Source organism: Anarhichas minor, unplaced genomic scaffold (assembly GCF_050575085.1).
Source record: "Anarhichas minor isolate MPS153535 unplaced genomic scaffold, ASM5057508v1 ptg000025l, whole genome shotgun sequence".
NCBI classification, from domain to species: Eukaryota; Metazoa; Chordata; class Actinopteri; order Perciformes; family Anarhichadidae; genus Anarhichas; species Anarhichas minor.
Window position 1 is genome coordinate 9,481,441 of NW_027466471.1, and position 14,828 is coordinate 9,496,268.

The following is a 14,828-nucleotide window of genomic DNA, read 5'->3' on the forward strand; positions in this document are numbered from 1 at the left end:
ATTTTGTCATTGAAGCCGTTTTGACAAAAACGAGTAAATAGATTATATGAAGTTACCTCTCAACTAGTGAGGAAAGAGCCTGGAAGACGTTTAAATCAGGGAGTACAAAGTATAAAATAAATACCCACAATTATACATCATATTTTTTGTCGTTTTCATGGTAATGTGATATGTTGCAGCAAAGTGCTGTCCCGTTCCTATTTACACCATCTCAAGTCCTCACAGTCGCTCACATTCAACCACTTACGTCAGTAAGTCCTCGAGGGTTCAGGGTTTGAGGCTTTAGGGGGGACATTGGGACTGGGCCTATATCTTTCATCGCTCCCTTTCCTTTGACATACATCACACATCTGTTGTGGTCAAAATTCTGTCTGTCATTGTATTGTGTGTAAAAAAAAAAAGAAGTCTGCCTTCTCTTATACAAACTAACTTCAATACTGTCTCACCTGTATCTGAACCGGCTGCCTTTGAAGAAGATGTTACTGCTGGAAACTGTCTTTATCTGACTTGACTTTGCACACCTGTCAGCGAGAGGGAGGAAGAAACAAAAAGAGATGCAAACAAAGAACTTAATTATTACAAAGCATCTGATGCTCAAACACTGAACATTCTTGTTGAAACATTTTTGTTTGCGACTGTAACATTAACCGTGTGCACTGACTCTCAGGGAGCAAAAGAGGTGTTTCAATGTGTACCATTTTAAAAAGTCGTAAGTCAAATAAACCTTCATGTTTGGTTCAGGATCATTTATCATGCAGCAGAGATGGTGGAGTATAGACAAACACCTCTGCTCTGCTTAGTGTGTGTGTGTGTGTGTGTGTGTGTGTGAGAGAGAGAGATAGAGGACCTACGTATGTTCACAAAGCTTTGCTTGGCTGCCATTTACAACCTCAATTCACTCTGATTTGATTAAGCGGCTCTCATGTTTGTCCGACATCCGAGATGACATCCCCTCCCTCTCTGTCCGCCTCTCAGAGACACATGAGCTGCTGTCATTAAGAAGTCAATATCCAGGGTTAGACAGGCTAGGGCTGTTATGAGAACACTTTAATGACTTTATCACAATGTTGTCCTTTTGTAAACAAGATGACACAATCTGTGTGAAAACTGGTTCATTGTTGTGCCAAATAAAATAGTAAAGCAAAGGAAAATTTTATATTTCAAAACTAAAACATGTTCAATTAATTGCCTTCATGGGATCTGTTCTGTTCTATCTCACCACAAGGTCCATTCAAGGTCCATTCAAGGTCCACGCTGTCTAGAGCGGTTGTTTGTGTCACACAATCTTCCTCAGCAGATGATGGACTTGGCTGGCTGTCTATGGAATTTCAGATGTTCAAATTTTACATTTTAGGAACTTCTCGTCCATGTGGGTAGGGCTGCAACTAAAGATTATTTTCATTATCAATTAATCTGATTATTCTTTTAACTAATTGTTTCCAAAACCCAAAGATATTAAGTTTACTGTGATGGAAGACAAGGCAAAGCAGCAAATTAGAAAAGCTGGAATCGAGTATTGTTCAGCATTTTTGTTTGAAAATAACTTTTTTACGATTTATCAAAATTGTTAGAGATTGATTTACTGTTGATGAACTAATCGATTAATCCAGTCATCGTGTCAGATCTACTTGTTGGCTTAAATATTAAGACTGAGAGTTCATTCATGATCTTGGAAACAGGCAGCGGTTTACAAAACAATATATAAAGGCTCATTGTGATCTGATCGCTCAAGGTTTTCAGAAGAGAAGGAGGTATAGTTTAAGTCTTATAAAACGGTTGGAATGTTTTGTGCAACATATTAACAGCTTCCACTGTTGTATAACTATGAAGTATGATTTATAGCTGTGCTGATAATCCCACTGAAAAACACATTTTGTTTGCTCGCAACCTTGACACAACCATGATCATAGACTAACTCTCCATTCTCTCACTTTCGCCTTCACCCCAAGCCTGTTTCCATTCCTGACACGCTGGCAGCGTCAATAGTCTCTGTGAATTCAGAGCGACGACCTCGGAGTGCTCAGCTGCTCCCCCAGTGAAGGACAGCAGCATATTGAAGCAGAGCCACACAGAGAGGCAGGGAAATCATTTGAAAGGAGTGATAATGTGCTAAAAGTCAAGGTGGGACATGAAGGAAAGCAAATTGTAGCCACTTGTGAGTAAGAAAATGACAAAGGGAAGTCATAGAGGTACAGTACTATTTTAAAGTAGATCATATTTAAATATATTTAAAAACTGCTGTAACAGTTACCAATTATATCAGTGCCATTTCAGTTAAATATGTATAAATATGTGATAATGTATTTATGTTACGTATATTTTATTTTTTCTCAACAATTAGTACTGGTGATTTTGTGGTGAAATAATGCCCAAGCGTCTCGAGTTCAAGAGCAGCTCAATAAATTCCCTGGATGTGTGTGTGTGTGTGTGTGTGTGTGTGTGTGTGTGTGTGTGTGTGTGTGTGTGTGTGTGTAACTTAGGCAACCTTTCGGGTCACATTTCAAACTAATTGGGCATGACTTGTCTAATTGGGGACAAAAGCCATGTTCCCAGATAGGAAAAAGCTGATTTTTGCGTGATTGGGGAAGGTTAGGATGAGGGCAAGTCTCCAAGAAATTAATGAAAGTCAATGGAATACCCCCAAAACACGCCTCTGTGTGTGTGTGTGTGTGTGTGTGTGCGTGTGTGTGTGTGTGGACGCACTTGTAAAAGGCTTGGTTCTCCACCCCGCACTTCCATAAGTGCTTACACGCAGCAGGGGTCGAGGTGTGAAATGTCAACACCAGTTTCTTCTGCACAGAAAAGGACAAAGACAGAGAGACAGAGAGGGAGAAGGCGAAGATGAGAAATGAGATGACCAAAAGACGTGAGAATAAGGACCAGAGAAGTGCTGAACACCATGAGGGGGAGCTGTGCAAAATGCTGACCCACCGACCTGAAGTCGTAAGCTTTGACGACGTAAGGCAGATATAGTGATTTAGCCACAGTGTTTAGCAGTAAAAGCACTTGTAGCTTGCAGAACACGTTTTTTTTTTATGGACAAGAAGGAGGGATATATTCCTGTAAACATCTAATTTCAGTCCTGTGTGTCTGGTAGTATGAGATACCGGATCAATGCTGCTCAACAACAGGGGTGGAGGGTGTGCGAGAGAGGAAACACTGAGATCAATAACACGAGAATGCACTGATCCAGTTTGCGTCCTTTGCTAAAGCCCCCTAGTCAGCCATATTGCTTAACCCCCTCAGTGTCACACATCAGTCATATTAGGTATGTAGTTGTGATTTACACACATGTGCTGCAGTGGCCATGTGTGTGTCAGCGTGGGTGTGGTCATACATGTGTAAAAGTACCAGAACCCCATGTTCAAAAATGATTAGAAAATTGTCTTTGGTCCCACTTTGGCTGACATGCAAAAGTACTGTTACACAATGACGTGATGCCGATTTAACTGCTCCTAAACTACATATACTATCGTATTAGTTATGGACATTCTGCATTCTGTTTTAATGGTATGCACTTATTTGCAAGCTAGTTTTCAATTGCTATCACCTGCTGTATGGTCAAAACCATTTAAATTAACCGTTAACATTTTATTTCTTGGGACACCAATAAGTAATTAAAGAGAAAATTATACAATAGAAGAACTGCATTTCAAGCAAATGTTACAGTAATAAAGCCATGAAAAGTTCAGCTCAAAGTGGGACAGTTAAGTTCATGTGTTCCAGGCTCAATAACAGAGGTGAGGGCAAAGAGTGAAGTCATGCAGTGACCTGTCACACAGTGGAAGACGACACATAAATACACTAATTTAAATCCTGATTAAAATACAGTGAAAAATGTAAGTATATACAGTATACACACACACACACACACACACACACACACACACACACACACACACATGAAGTCAAAATAAAGAAATCAATAACTTTCTCAAGACGTCTGACATTAAATACGTGAAATGGACAGTGGTATAGATTATGCAATTTAATATTCCTAATGGAGCTTATCTTATTCCTATAATGTAACTGTGGACAGGGATGCTAATAGAAATTTCAAACATAGAGCAGAATATTTTTATTGACAATGAATCAAAAATAATCGTTTACACACAAGAGCTAAACATAATTGGAAAAAAAAATGAATTGAATGAAATGACAACGTCTTTATAAAGTGATATAAAACAAAATGATACAAACAGAAAACACTAAACAATGAAAACGGTTTCTCCAATCATAAAGTGAGGTGAAGGCAGGACTGTGGGGAGAGGCGTCAAATTATTTTGTGCTACGATTATTTCTAATATTTACTCACCAGTGACGACTATGTTTACACACAGAGAGAAGAGACAGAAACACAAAGATAAAACTGCATCTTCAGCCATTCATGAGCTAGCCACAGACAGACAGACGGACAAAGTTAAGCAGAGATGAGAGAGCAGGTTTGAACTTCTGTAATGAAGAGAATAGTTATGAGATTGATTGGCTGATTGATTGGCTGATTAAAGAGCAACCTGGCTTACAGTGAGGACCAAATGTTTTTAAGGCGCCTGACTGAATCACTACGGGTTAATGTGGGAGTCAAACAGCAACACGAGACACAATCAGCTTTTTCAAAAATAAAGATGGTATGCACATTTATGAGGCACAATGCACCACAATTGCTGCTCAGAATCTACCACAGCTCTGGACTGGAAGACAAACACCGAGTGTACAGATGAAACATGTGTCCCAAATGCAAGAAAACCTGTATTAGTTGTAACTTGTAAAGTGTGTGTCAGGAACTGCTGTGTCAGTTTCAAAGATGTCCTGCCATTTATATTTGTCAAAGATGTTGGACGTTGTCCGAACACGGATGTAGTGAAGGAGTCTCATATTTGGGCCACAGTGGACACACGATGTGAGTGAGGAGGTTAGTCGAAACACACCCACCATCCTGTTATAGTGAATCCTGCCTGTTAAGGTGATCTGAAACAGCGACACACACATGTAAAGTGTGTGTGATGGTGGACAGGTTTGCATAGACAAACAGTTTCATAGCACAGTTACCGGATGTAACCATTACACAGATGAGGAAAGGGAAAAGGGAACAAAAGAAGGAAAGAGGAAAGAGAATATAGAGTGGACAGTACTTGGAGGTCAACTAACACGAAACTGAATCCAAATGAACACAGATGGAAACTGTGCAGCTTTTTCCAGAAGTGGGCAGCATGATGATGACTACAAGACTTCACAATTCATCATCATGACGGAGGAAACTACACAGCATGTTGTATTCTTCATGTTTGCCCTTTAGAGGAGAGAGAGCATGCAGGAGGAGACACTGCACTCACCTCTTTCTGGATTCCGATGACGTAAAAGGTTTTCCCTTCGAACTTCAGCTTGCTGACATCAGCCCTGCAAAGAACCATCATATTATGACTCAGAAATAAGTACGTGACAAAACAAAGTTGACTTGAGCTGACAAAAATAACCAAATTCTTCAGGATACGATTAAAGGTGGCGCTGTAGGATTGCTTTTTATTTTCGTCATGACACAATAGCCTGTTGTCGACAGTGAGTTTGTTTACATTTACGTCTTAACAGTGATGAAATGTAACAAGTACATTTATTCACGTGCTTTCTTTTGGGATGCTTATACTTTACTTGTACATAACTTCCGTTTTAAGATATTTATACTCAGAGAGGTAAATATTGTTATTTTTATTTATTTCACTATTTCTTTATTTGAATTTCAGATTAAAATTGTCATCAAAGCATATAATCATTTTATAAAATATTTGGCATTATTATAGATTAAATTATCAGTACATAGAGTAAGCTAGTTAGAAATTGTGCGGCCACGACCAGCTGCCATCTTTTTGAATTGCTCCTATTAATTATTATATTCAGCTCCGTGATAATGACATGAAACGTAGACTGAGTGGGTGTTATGATTAGATTTGATAGAGGCTACACATCTAATTTCCATGCTTAGAGATTTCTATTAAAGAATTTGGGACACATGTGTACCATTTGAGGAGGTGGATCCTCTTGTTTCCCTGGAAGACCACAAAACCTGTGGCTGTGAACCCGAGAAAGGCTGTGGAGCCTGTGAAATCCTGCAAACACACACACACACATACACACATGCAGAGTGAGCAGCAGCCCACAGTATTATGGGATACAGGTGGATTAACAGCGGGGAGGCGAGTGGGCCATTAATAACCTCCATGGTAATGGCACCTACACCGAATCACTTGTTTGTTTCAAACTTCAACCCCATAATTTGCATCAACAGCAAGGCCTAGAAAACACAGAACAGGTATTTCTGTATGTAAAGTGCAGTTTGTCTATGAGGCAAAACGAAACCAATACCAACTCACGAGTAAGAAAAGGCCACAATATGTTCCTGTCACTCTGCCGCATCGTTGTTTATCATCTGTGTCTCTCTATAATCACTCTTTCTCCCTCTGTGTTCCCAACAGTTTCTCTGATTCTTGATCACCACAGATCTGCATATGTGTGACGCAAGAACAGCCATTTCCAGCAAAAGCAGCCCCACTGGCGAGAGGCAAGCAGATAAAGGGGATCTTCTCCAAAAGACAGAATTTAAATATCTTGTTAATCTGCTCAGCATGCTTTTGATACGCCTGTCCATGGGAGGGTGTCCCTATTTCACACTCTGACTGGGCGGAGCATGAGCAGAGAGGGCGAGAATGAACGGATAGCGAGATGCAAAAATAATACTTTTCTTTATCAGATTCAGTCTGTTTCAACTATCACAATTGTACGAAAAGAAACACAAAGAGAAAAGCACAAGCAGTCAGTATCACAGTAGAAAGCAAGGGGCACATTTAAGTGTCAAATGAACCACAACACCAAAAGTAAGACTGAGCCAATGACATTGACTTGCTAATGCCATGATGTTCTCAGACCAATCAATAGGAATATTGACTCCTCAGTGATGGTTTCTGTGCACACCATATTTCTTTTGTTTAACAACATAATGTTGTCTAGCGGCTGACTTGGACCTTTCCTCACTCATTTCACCTCTGTCTCGCCCATTATTACTCCTCTCTTGGTGACTTCTCGGGTTCGCTGAAAGGCTGCTGTCAGTGAAGTTAATCATGTGTGCGGTCGTCCGTTTAATATGCAAATTAAGGGCAAAGGGTAATGAGGACAGGCGACTATATGTGTGTAATTGGCACAGTATTTCTGCACGACTGCATGAACAACTTTGGTGAGTATTTACACCTGTACAACTGTAAATGAGATGGCTGCAATTGAAATGAACGCTTTTAATCAATAATGAATCCAAAATTATATTTTGTTCATTATTGGCTCTCAGAATAACAATAAAAGCTGTAAACTTTACAGTGACAACGGAAAGCGTAACTTCGTACTTAAGAGATGACAGAGCAGAGAAATATGCTGTAATATCAACTATTTTAGAACCGTAACCAGAAGTTTCACTATCACTTGACGAGAGCAACTGCCCCAATGACTTTGTCCATTAATAAATGTGTGTAAATTATCATATAAAAGCCATTATGTACAAAGGCGTGATGTTTATATTTCATACATAAACATACAGTACATACTGAAAACACAGAGAGGGACAGAGAACAACTTGTGACAAAGGTGGACACATGAGGTGGAGGTCCTCTAAGGCAGTGAGATGTTTGATCAATATAATGCAACTATAATTTGTCTAAATAACTGAGGCGTGGGAATAAATGATGGCAACATTAATAAAGAGATGCACCATTTTGATAAGAGGGACCATGTCAATATCAACAACACCAGCACCTGCATTGATTCTCCACTATAGTTACCTTGCATGGGTGAGGGTCAACTCCATACGTCTCAAGGCTGTGAGACCTTTGGAGCATGTTCAACTCAGCAAATGCAGCACACTGGCCCCTAAAAGAGAGCAGACGAGGATAAGTTTATTTTAAATTCAGTACGCTGATGCTGTTAGCGTATATGTCCCTTTCCACAAGTATGTTGCTGTGTTGATTGAATTCATCTTTAAAAATGGCAATGTGGTGGCTGGGCGTGGTTGGGCGCAGCTGCAGAGGGGGCAGAGTGGGGAGGAGTGGTTCAGGGAACGGTGCTGGGAAGAGCTTTGATTAGCCGCAGCTGAAACTGGGCCTTGATTGTCTCTCTCCCTATATGAATAGTAGTAGGGACGGAGACGCGAGAGAGAGAAAGGAGTAAGCAGGAGTCAGGAGCTGACGGAGCGACGGCAGGACGAAAGACGAGCCTGACGGACGCGTACAGGGCGGTGCGCTCGGGGGCACGGCAGGAGAGCGCACGGCCGAGAGCTTGAGTAACTGCATTGCTACTAAATAAAGGACATTGCTAACGCCATTTGAGTGTGTGCAGACTCTTTGTGCTAACAGGATCCACGGCGGTGACAGCGACGTGTTACAGGCAAGTATAGTCTACAGTTGATCTATTTATTCCACTACTTTGTGTACATATAATAGCAGCATGGACTAACTATGAACTGTGATATGCCACTGTGCCTGAGATGGATATCGTTGTGGTATTGTGTGACATACAGTATAAGCACATTTGAGCAAGTTATTACATTTGGCCCAGTTTTTGATCATCTGTAAACATTTCGCAAAAAACAGACTTATTAACAGAAGAAGAAGTGTTCAGTGGGAGCGTTAAAGCTTTACTTGCTCATTTGTTTTAGTGCTGGAAAGTCAAGACACTGAGTGATCTACGATCATACTCGTCCTTACACCAGACAAATAAATCAACCTTATAGTACACACATACATTAGAGTAAAAGTCATTAAAGAACTGCTTGAAAAGACAACTCACAGACACACACAGTACAACCCACCCCATGTGTAAATCACCTGAAGTGTGTTCCTACGGCTCAGTGGTAATCTACATGCTCTTAATCCTGTCCGGCAGATGCATTGGGGCAGACAGAGGGCACTTGGCATCATGCACCTCTGTGCTGTGGGAAATGAAGGATTTGTCTTTGATGTTTCAATAATCGCTGCGAGTGTGACGGTCACAAACCCAACAACATCACTCATGAGCTGCAGCGATGATGATACGAATAAACACCCCGAGGGAGAGGGTTTATGTATAGATTACTGTCTGTCATGATCTTATAATTTAGGAAGTTATTCTGTCGGTGCAGAGTACAGAGTAAGACTAACGTTTCAACATATTTGAATCTTATTTATTTTCATCATTATATTTATGCAGCAGCCTCTGCGTGCATTAGTCTCCTGCTTTATTAATTCTATTAATTATTCTCTCATTGCATTTCATTCCATATCCAACTTCTCTCCTTAAAGAAGGAGAGAACATGCCACAGTTTATAGATATTTACTGTGTCTGAGTTTACAGAAGCCTCTAATCACATACACCCAGCTCACTTCACTCCATCCAGGTTGATTTTAATCCAAATGTAAATTCAGAAAATCCTGTAGTAGCCAGCAAGGTTTCAAAACTAAGCTGGAAATAAATAATTCATGCTCATTCCTCTGCAAATTCATTTCAGTTTGTATTTACTTTCAGCTGAAATATCTTCTGCATACAATGCACCACAAATCTCTAGGTATCATCAAATTGTGTCTCTAGCCAGAACAACAGAAAGCGCTCTTGCTGTCTGCACTAGAAAATTGTCTCCACAGCCCGTTTTGAAAACCACAGATCACAGGAGCGAGCATCCACGCCTGTCATCAAAATCAAACAGTGAACCGATAACAAGGATGCCGCTTCAGACAACAAACAACCCCACCAGACAACACAAAACACATGCGCACACATGCTGTTTTACCTGAGCTCGTTCTTGTGTATTTCAATAATCTTCCTCTCCAGTTTGACGGACTGTTTAGGGAACAGCTTGAAGTCTCTGATGTAGTCTGACGGGTGCTCCTCTGGGTCGTAGTCCCCGAGCTCAGCTGGAGACAGAGAGTGATGTCAGTGTGACAGTGGTCATACCATCAGGTTTAGAACCGTTAACAGCAGTTTAGAGTTTAGGTGCATATGTGCGAGATGTATTTTAAAGGAACATTTCAACACGTACAAACAATAGGAATTAAACACGATACATAAATGAAGTCCATTAACCATAACATTTTGGGAAATACATTTATATGCTTGTTGAATAGTAAGATCAGGGAGAACTTTTTAAAAATATTTGTATTTCCACAGGAGAATATACTCATAAGCAGCTGAGATAACCCTGATGGATACATATTTCCCTTATTGAATCCAGTACAAAGCTCTAACAGACACTAATTTCCCTTTTAAATCCGTTCTTAATTAGCAGTCACAATAAAGGTTAAATCTGAAACTTGCCTGGAGTTTAATTAAACAGTAATCCTCAACCTATTCTCCAGCTCCGTAATCAACACCCTGACAAAGTGGGACAGGGACCTGCCCTCGTTAATCAGAGCAGCCAATGATATGCTGCAGACACTCTCTCGGTCGAGATAACTCAGCCAGTCACGCTCTGCTCTCTGGGGATATGAGCCAATCAGAGAGTGTTTGCAAAGTTCAGAGATTTGTGTAGCAGCCAGAGGGGTTCATTTACATCGTATGGCTCAGCTAATTCCACTCGTAATCCATTTTAAAGCAAATGGCTCATTATTAAACTGTATCTGCTAATTAACTGGAGAGAAAAAAAATAGTTCTTATTCCTTTTCCAAGCGGTCCATATACATCTTGCTGTGTTTTAAAATGTTAGGTTACAACATCAGTCTGATGACAAACTGCAGCAGTTAAAAAGGCAGAGAGCAGATAAATGGAGCTCTTCTTTCAGACATTATATTATGTGTTAAAGGGACAGTTCACCCCAAAATCAAAAATACATATTTTTACTCTGAACTGTAGTAGTATTTATCAATCTATATAGTTTTTTGGTGTGAGTTGTCGAGTGTTAGAGGTCTTCATCACACGGCAAGTCACACCAAAACAATCTAGCGGTGCGTTTGTGAATCCAATCTGAAGTTGTACAATAAAATAAGAGGGATGTGGCCGACTGTACACTGATTTATTACATTTCACAAAATGAACACATTAAAGGCTACCTCAAATTAAAACGCTAAATGCTAAAAATGTCAGAGTAAATAACTGCATATAGGCTACTAGCTAACTCTGACTAACATGCATATATGCATCCAGTATATGAATAAAACAAAGTAATAGGCTACACGTACAAAGGATTAGCAGGTTAGTTTAATATGATGGGCCCCTAAATCCTACAGTGACTTACAGTTCAATTACAGAACACAGAGCGATAAACTGGATCAATATGAAAATGACAGTATTAAAGACAGTATGAATCTGCCACTAAAGTCATGTACACACCAGCCTCTGTAAACTGCACAGTTCTAGTTTTTACAAAGAAGTGCAAATGCGATAAAGCTAGGAAACAGAAACAGCAAAAACCTGCTCACATCCGTGTTTACATCCTAAATACAAAAGGAACTCAACTGTAGCGGTCTTAATCACCAGTATGTTCACTGTCAACACATTTAAACCGGCCTCACCCTGTATGATGCAGGCTCCAAGATATGCAGCTTCAGCAAAAGGACAAAGGAGACGACCGTGGTAGACGTCTCTCTTCAGCTGGAGGTACAGGAGATACCTGGACACACGGACACGACACAGTTAAGAAGAACGAAAAACAATATCACTTAACCTGACTGTGCGTTATATGTGTTACTCAAGTAGAACGTGTGTTTGGTTCAGTGTACAGTAATTGTTACTGTTGTGTCTCTAACATCACGTTATCTTCACAATAACTTGTTCCGGATGGTTAACAAATAAAATGCATAAAACCAACACAGACTCATGATGCTCTATAGCTGTGTTGCTGTGGCAATTAAAGAGAACATTGCTATGGAAACAACCACCAATACAGCAGTGACTGGTTCTGTAGTTACTATGGCAACCGCTTCAATGGAGTCAAGTTTAGGCACGGCTGCTGACATGCCGATTTGTGTAACCAAGGAGACAAGAAATGACAGTGATGCTGAACCTATAGGGACATGTGACGCCGTGGATACAGGTGAGTTTCAGCCACTCACACCGCGGTCACCTGACTCCTGACACTTGTGTTATAACTCGAGCCGCAGAAGAGAAGCACCAAAGACTGAACGGTGAGGAAAGCCTGCTGCTGGAGCTAAAGAGTTTTTTATATAGTCGGTCTGTGGCTGCATGCAGGTTCTGCAAATTGACCTAAAAACACTTCTATCAGCTATCAGCTATCTTTATTTACATAACCTTCTCGATTGTGTTTAATTTTGTATTCCTTCTCTCTTGTCTTTGACGCATGCAGCGATAGCTCTTCTTTCTGTCTTCTCACCTTCTACTTCCTTCCCTGAACTCTTGTTTCCATCCTACAGTTACAGTATCTCTTACACTCCTCTTGTTTTATGGAACAGGAAGTCCATCTCTGTCAATTGATACAGTATGAAAATAATCATCTCACATAATGACTACAGAACTTGAAGCCTCATGAATTCATTCAATATTCCAAAACCTGTTTGTTTCTTTAACTTTAGCTCTTTTATGTCCCTGCACCCTACTTTGAAAACAAATATATATATATTTTTCAATCAATCTTCTTTTCTGCCATCACTCCTTCTGTCTCTACTTCTCCCACATTGTGGTTTTATCCACACTGTGGTTTTATTATTACTCTTCTCATTTACTGCCTCAGGTTTCATTTGTGTAGGTCAGCAGTGTTTTGCCTGCACACCGTGGGATCACCGAGCAGGTTACGTCCATGCAGTACACTTTTACAGCTGAGCTAAAGCTCAACTCTATCAGAACAGAAGCCATATATACATTGGCAGGGTTTTTACAACCTTATTGCCAGACAAGAATGTCAATTTTGGATGTTTAATTCAACCCTTCCATTACATTCAATGCTGACATTTTTAATTCACTTTCTACAATATTGTCAATACATAAGAAGTGCATCGCTCTCTGCTTTAGCACTGATGACGTATCACCTAATATGGATTTTCATCTAGGGGGGGGGAAAGTCAAAGGGGAAAAAGCCTTCAAATAACATCCTGCAAACTGGCACATGCAGCACACACACATTAGCATAAACGTTTTGGGGATTTTCATGATGGAAAAAAAAAATCCCTCCCCAAAAAACTTGATATTGAGCACTTCATTGGTTGTCATCACTGACTGCAGCTCGTCTGAACTTTCCCAACTCAGCTCGACTTTAATGTTCACTGCCCACTCAATGTAGTGTAATGGTGCTCCTTGAGGACACAGAGGTTAGGTTTGCTTTTTCTTAAAGACAAGCTGGTGAAAATAAATGAACACATATAAATGCAGTCCTTTCAAATAGTTTAAATGCAAGAAGAGTGAGGTAAAAAAAAGGACGCTAAAGAAAAAATCTAGAGAGACGTTATAGAAACTGAAGGACAACTCAAGGAAGGGGGAAGCTGAGAAACAGAGAGAAAAAGGTTTTAATGACATTGATGATGCACAAAACCAGCTTCAAATTATAAAAGTTGAGGACTGGGAGTCATGCCAATATGAGAGGAGAGATGTGGAGAGACACCTGAGGGAGCAGAGTGGGCTGTGATAACTGGCAGGAAGGAGGAGGACAGAGAGAGACCAACAGAAGGGAGTGAGGAGACACCTTAGGGATAAGAAAAAGAGACGGAGTGTAGAGATCTGGAAGAGAGAAAGATGCAGCAGGGATGGAGGAAGGGAAGAGAGAGTCGGTGAGACATGACAGCTCAGATGGGACAAAGAGCTCGAAAACAGAGTCCCTGCTGAGTGAGCATCTCTCACTATGCCTGAGAGAAGGTGTGTGTGCATGTGAGGAGGAGGGTCATTATAAAGTGTGTATAAACCACCAGTTACCACACAAGTTACGCCAACTTCAAATGTGTTTTTTTAAATCACATCTACCAAACACAGGTTGTTTTAATAAAGTGCATAAATGCATCTGCGGTGTGACATATCAGAAAGGAGGCTACTACTGAAAGGTGTGAAGGTGATAGTCCAACGCTCATTAATTACACACAGGAAAGCTACTTTGTTGGATGGATGAAAAAGTGAAAGAGAACTTTTCTGTTGCATATTCGCATGAAATCACAGTCAGCACATGTTGCCAAAGTCATTAGCGCCTGATGAAACATCAGTATTTCTGAATCTATTTAGAAAAAAATCTATTTTCTAAAGAAAGAGAAGAAAATTGATCCTTGAAATTGGGTGAAAATTAGATAATCCAACAATCTAAATTGTGGTGGCAAAACTTAGATATTATGTGTCGGGGATTTTACATTTTCTTAATTACAACAAAACACTACTGCATATCAAAAGACTACATGAATCTCTGCTGTGGCTGTTACTAACATGAATGTTATACATTTTCTTTCAAAAGGCTTGGGATAGTGTTAGAAACCAAAGGGCCCCGAGACAATCGACCACTATCGGGAATAATTGCTCAACCATTTATAGCTCTTAAACTACTGTACCACCAAGCTATAGAAATCAAGCTAATATGCATGTACATGTCATAAAGCTGCTCTAAAGACAGAGGCATATCAGGTTCTTTAATTTATTGTTTATTTTACACTTTCTCCATTCATCACACGTAAACCATCCATTGTGTGTGTTGGTTCTTACTTGGTGAGCTCCTCCTTGATTTTCATTGGCTCGTGGGGATAAAACTTGACCCGGAAACACATCGTGTACGGCTGCTGAGCTGCTGAAAACAAGAGAAGGCCGTTTAGAAGAGAGAAGAATTTAGCAAAGAAGGAAGCAGAAGAGAAAGATGAGAGAAATGAGAGAAGAAAAGTAGACGTCTTCAATTAGAAGAGGAGAGG

The 14,828-nt window shown here is 40.2% G+C and overlaps 1 protein-coding gene across 1 annotated transcript in view; it reads right to left on the minus strand.

Annotated features, from left to right (window-relative positions):
• Positions 1-14,828, minus strand: part of frmd3 (FERM domain containing 3) — a 50,491-nt gene that overhangs the window by 13,557 nt on the left and 22,106 nt on the right. The window contains exons 4-13 of the mRNA XM_076099360.1: positions 14,629-14,710; positions 11,514-11,611; positions 9,797-9,920; positions 7,818-7,905; positions 6,013-6,101; positions 5,334-5,397; positions 4,933-4,968; positions 4,316-4,324; positions 2,704-2,792; positions 447-521 (exon numbers count right to left, since the gene is read on the minus strand). Coding sequence (XP_075955475.1) covers positions 447-521; positions 2,704-2,792; positions 4,316-4,324; positions 4,933-4,968; positions 5,334-5,397; positions 6,013-6,101; positions 7,818-7,905; positions 9,797-9,920; positions 11,514-11,611; positions 14,629-14,710 — 754 coding nt within the window. The remainder of the gene's footprint in view (positions 1-446; positions 522-2,703; positions 2,793-4,315; positions 4,325-4,932; positions 4,969-5,333; positions 5,398-6,012; positions 6,102-7,817; positions 7,906-9,796; positions 9,921-11,513; positions 11,612-14,628; positions 14,711-14,828) is intronic.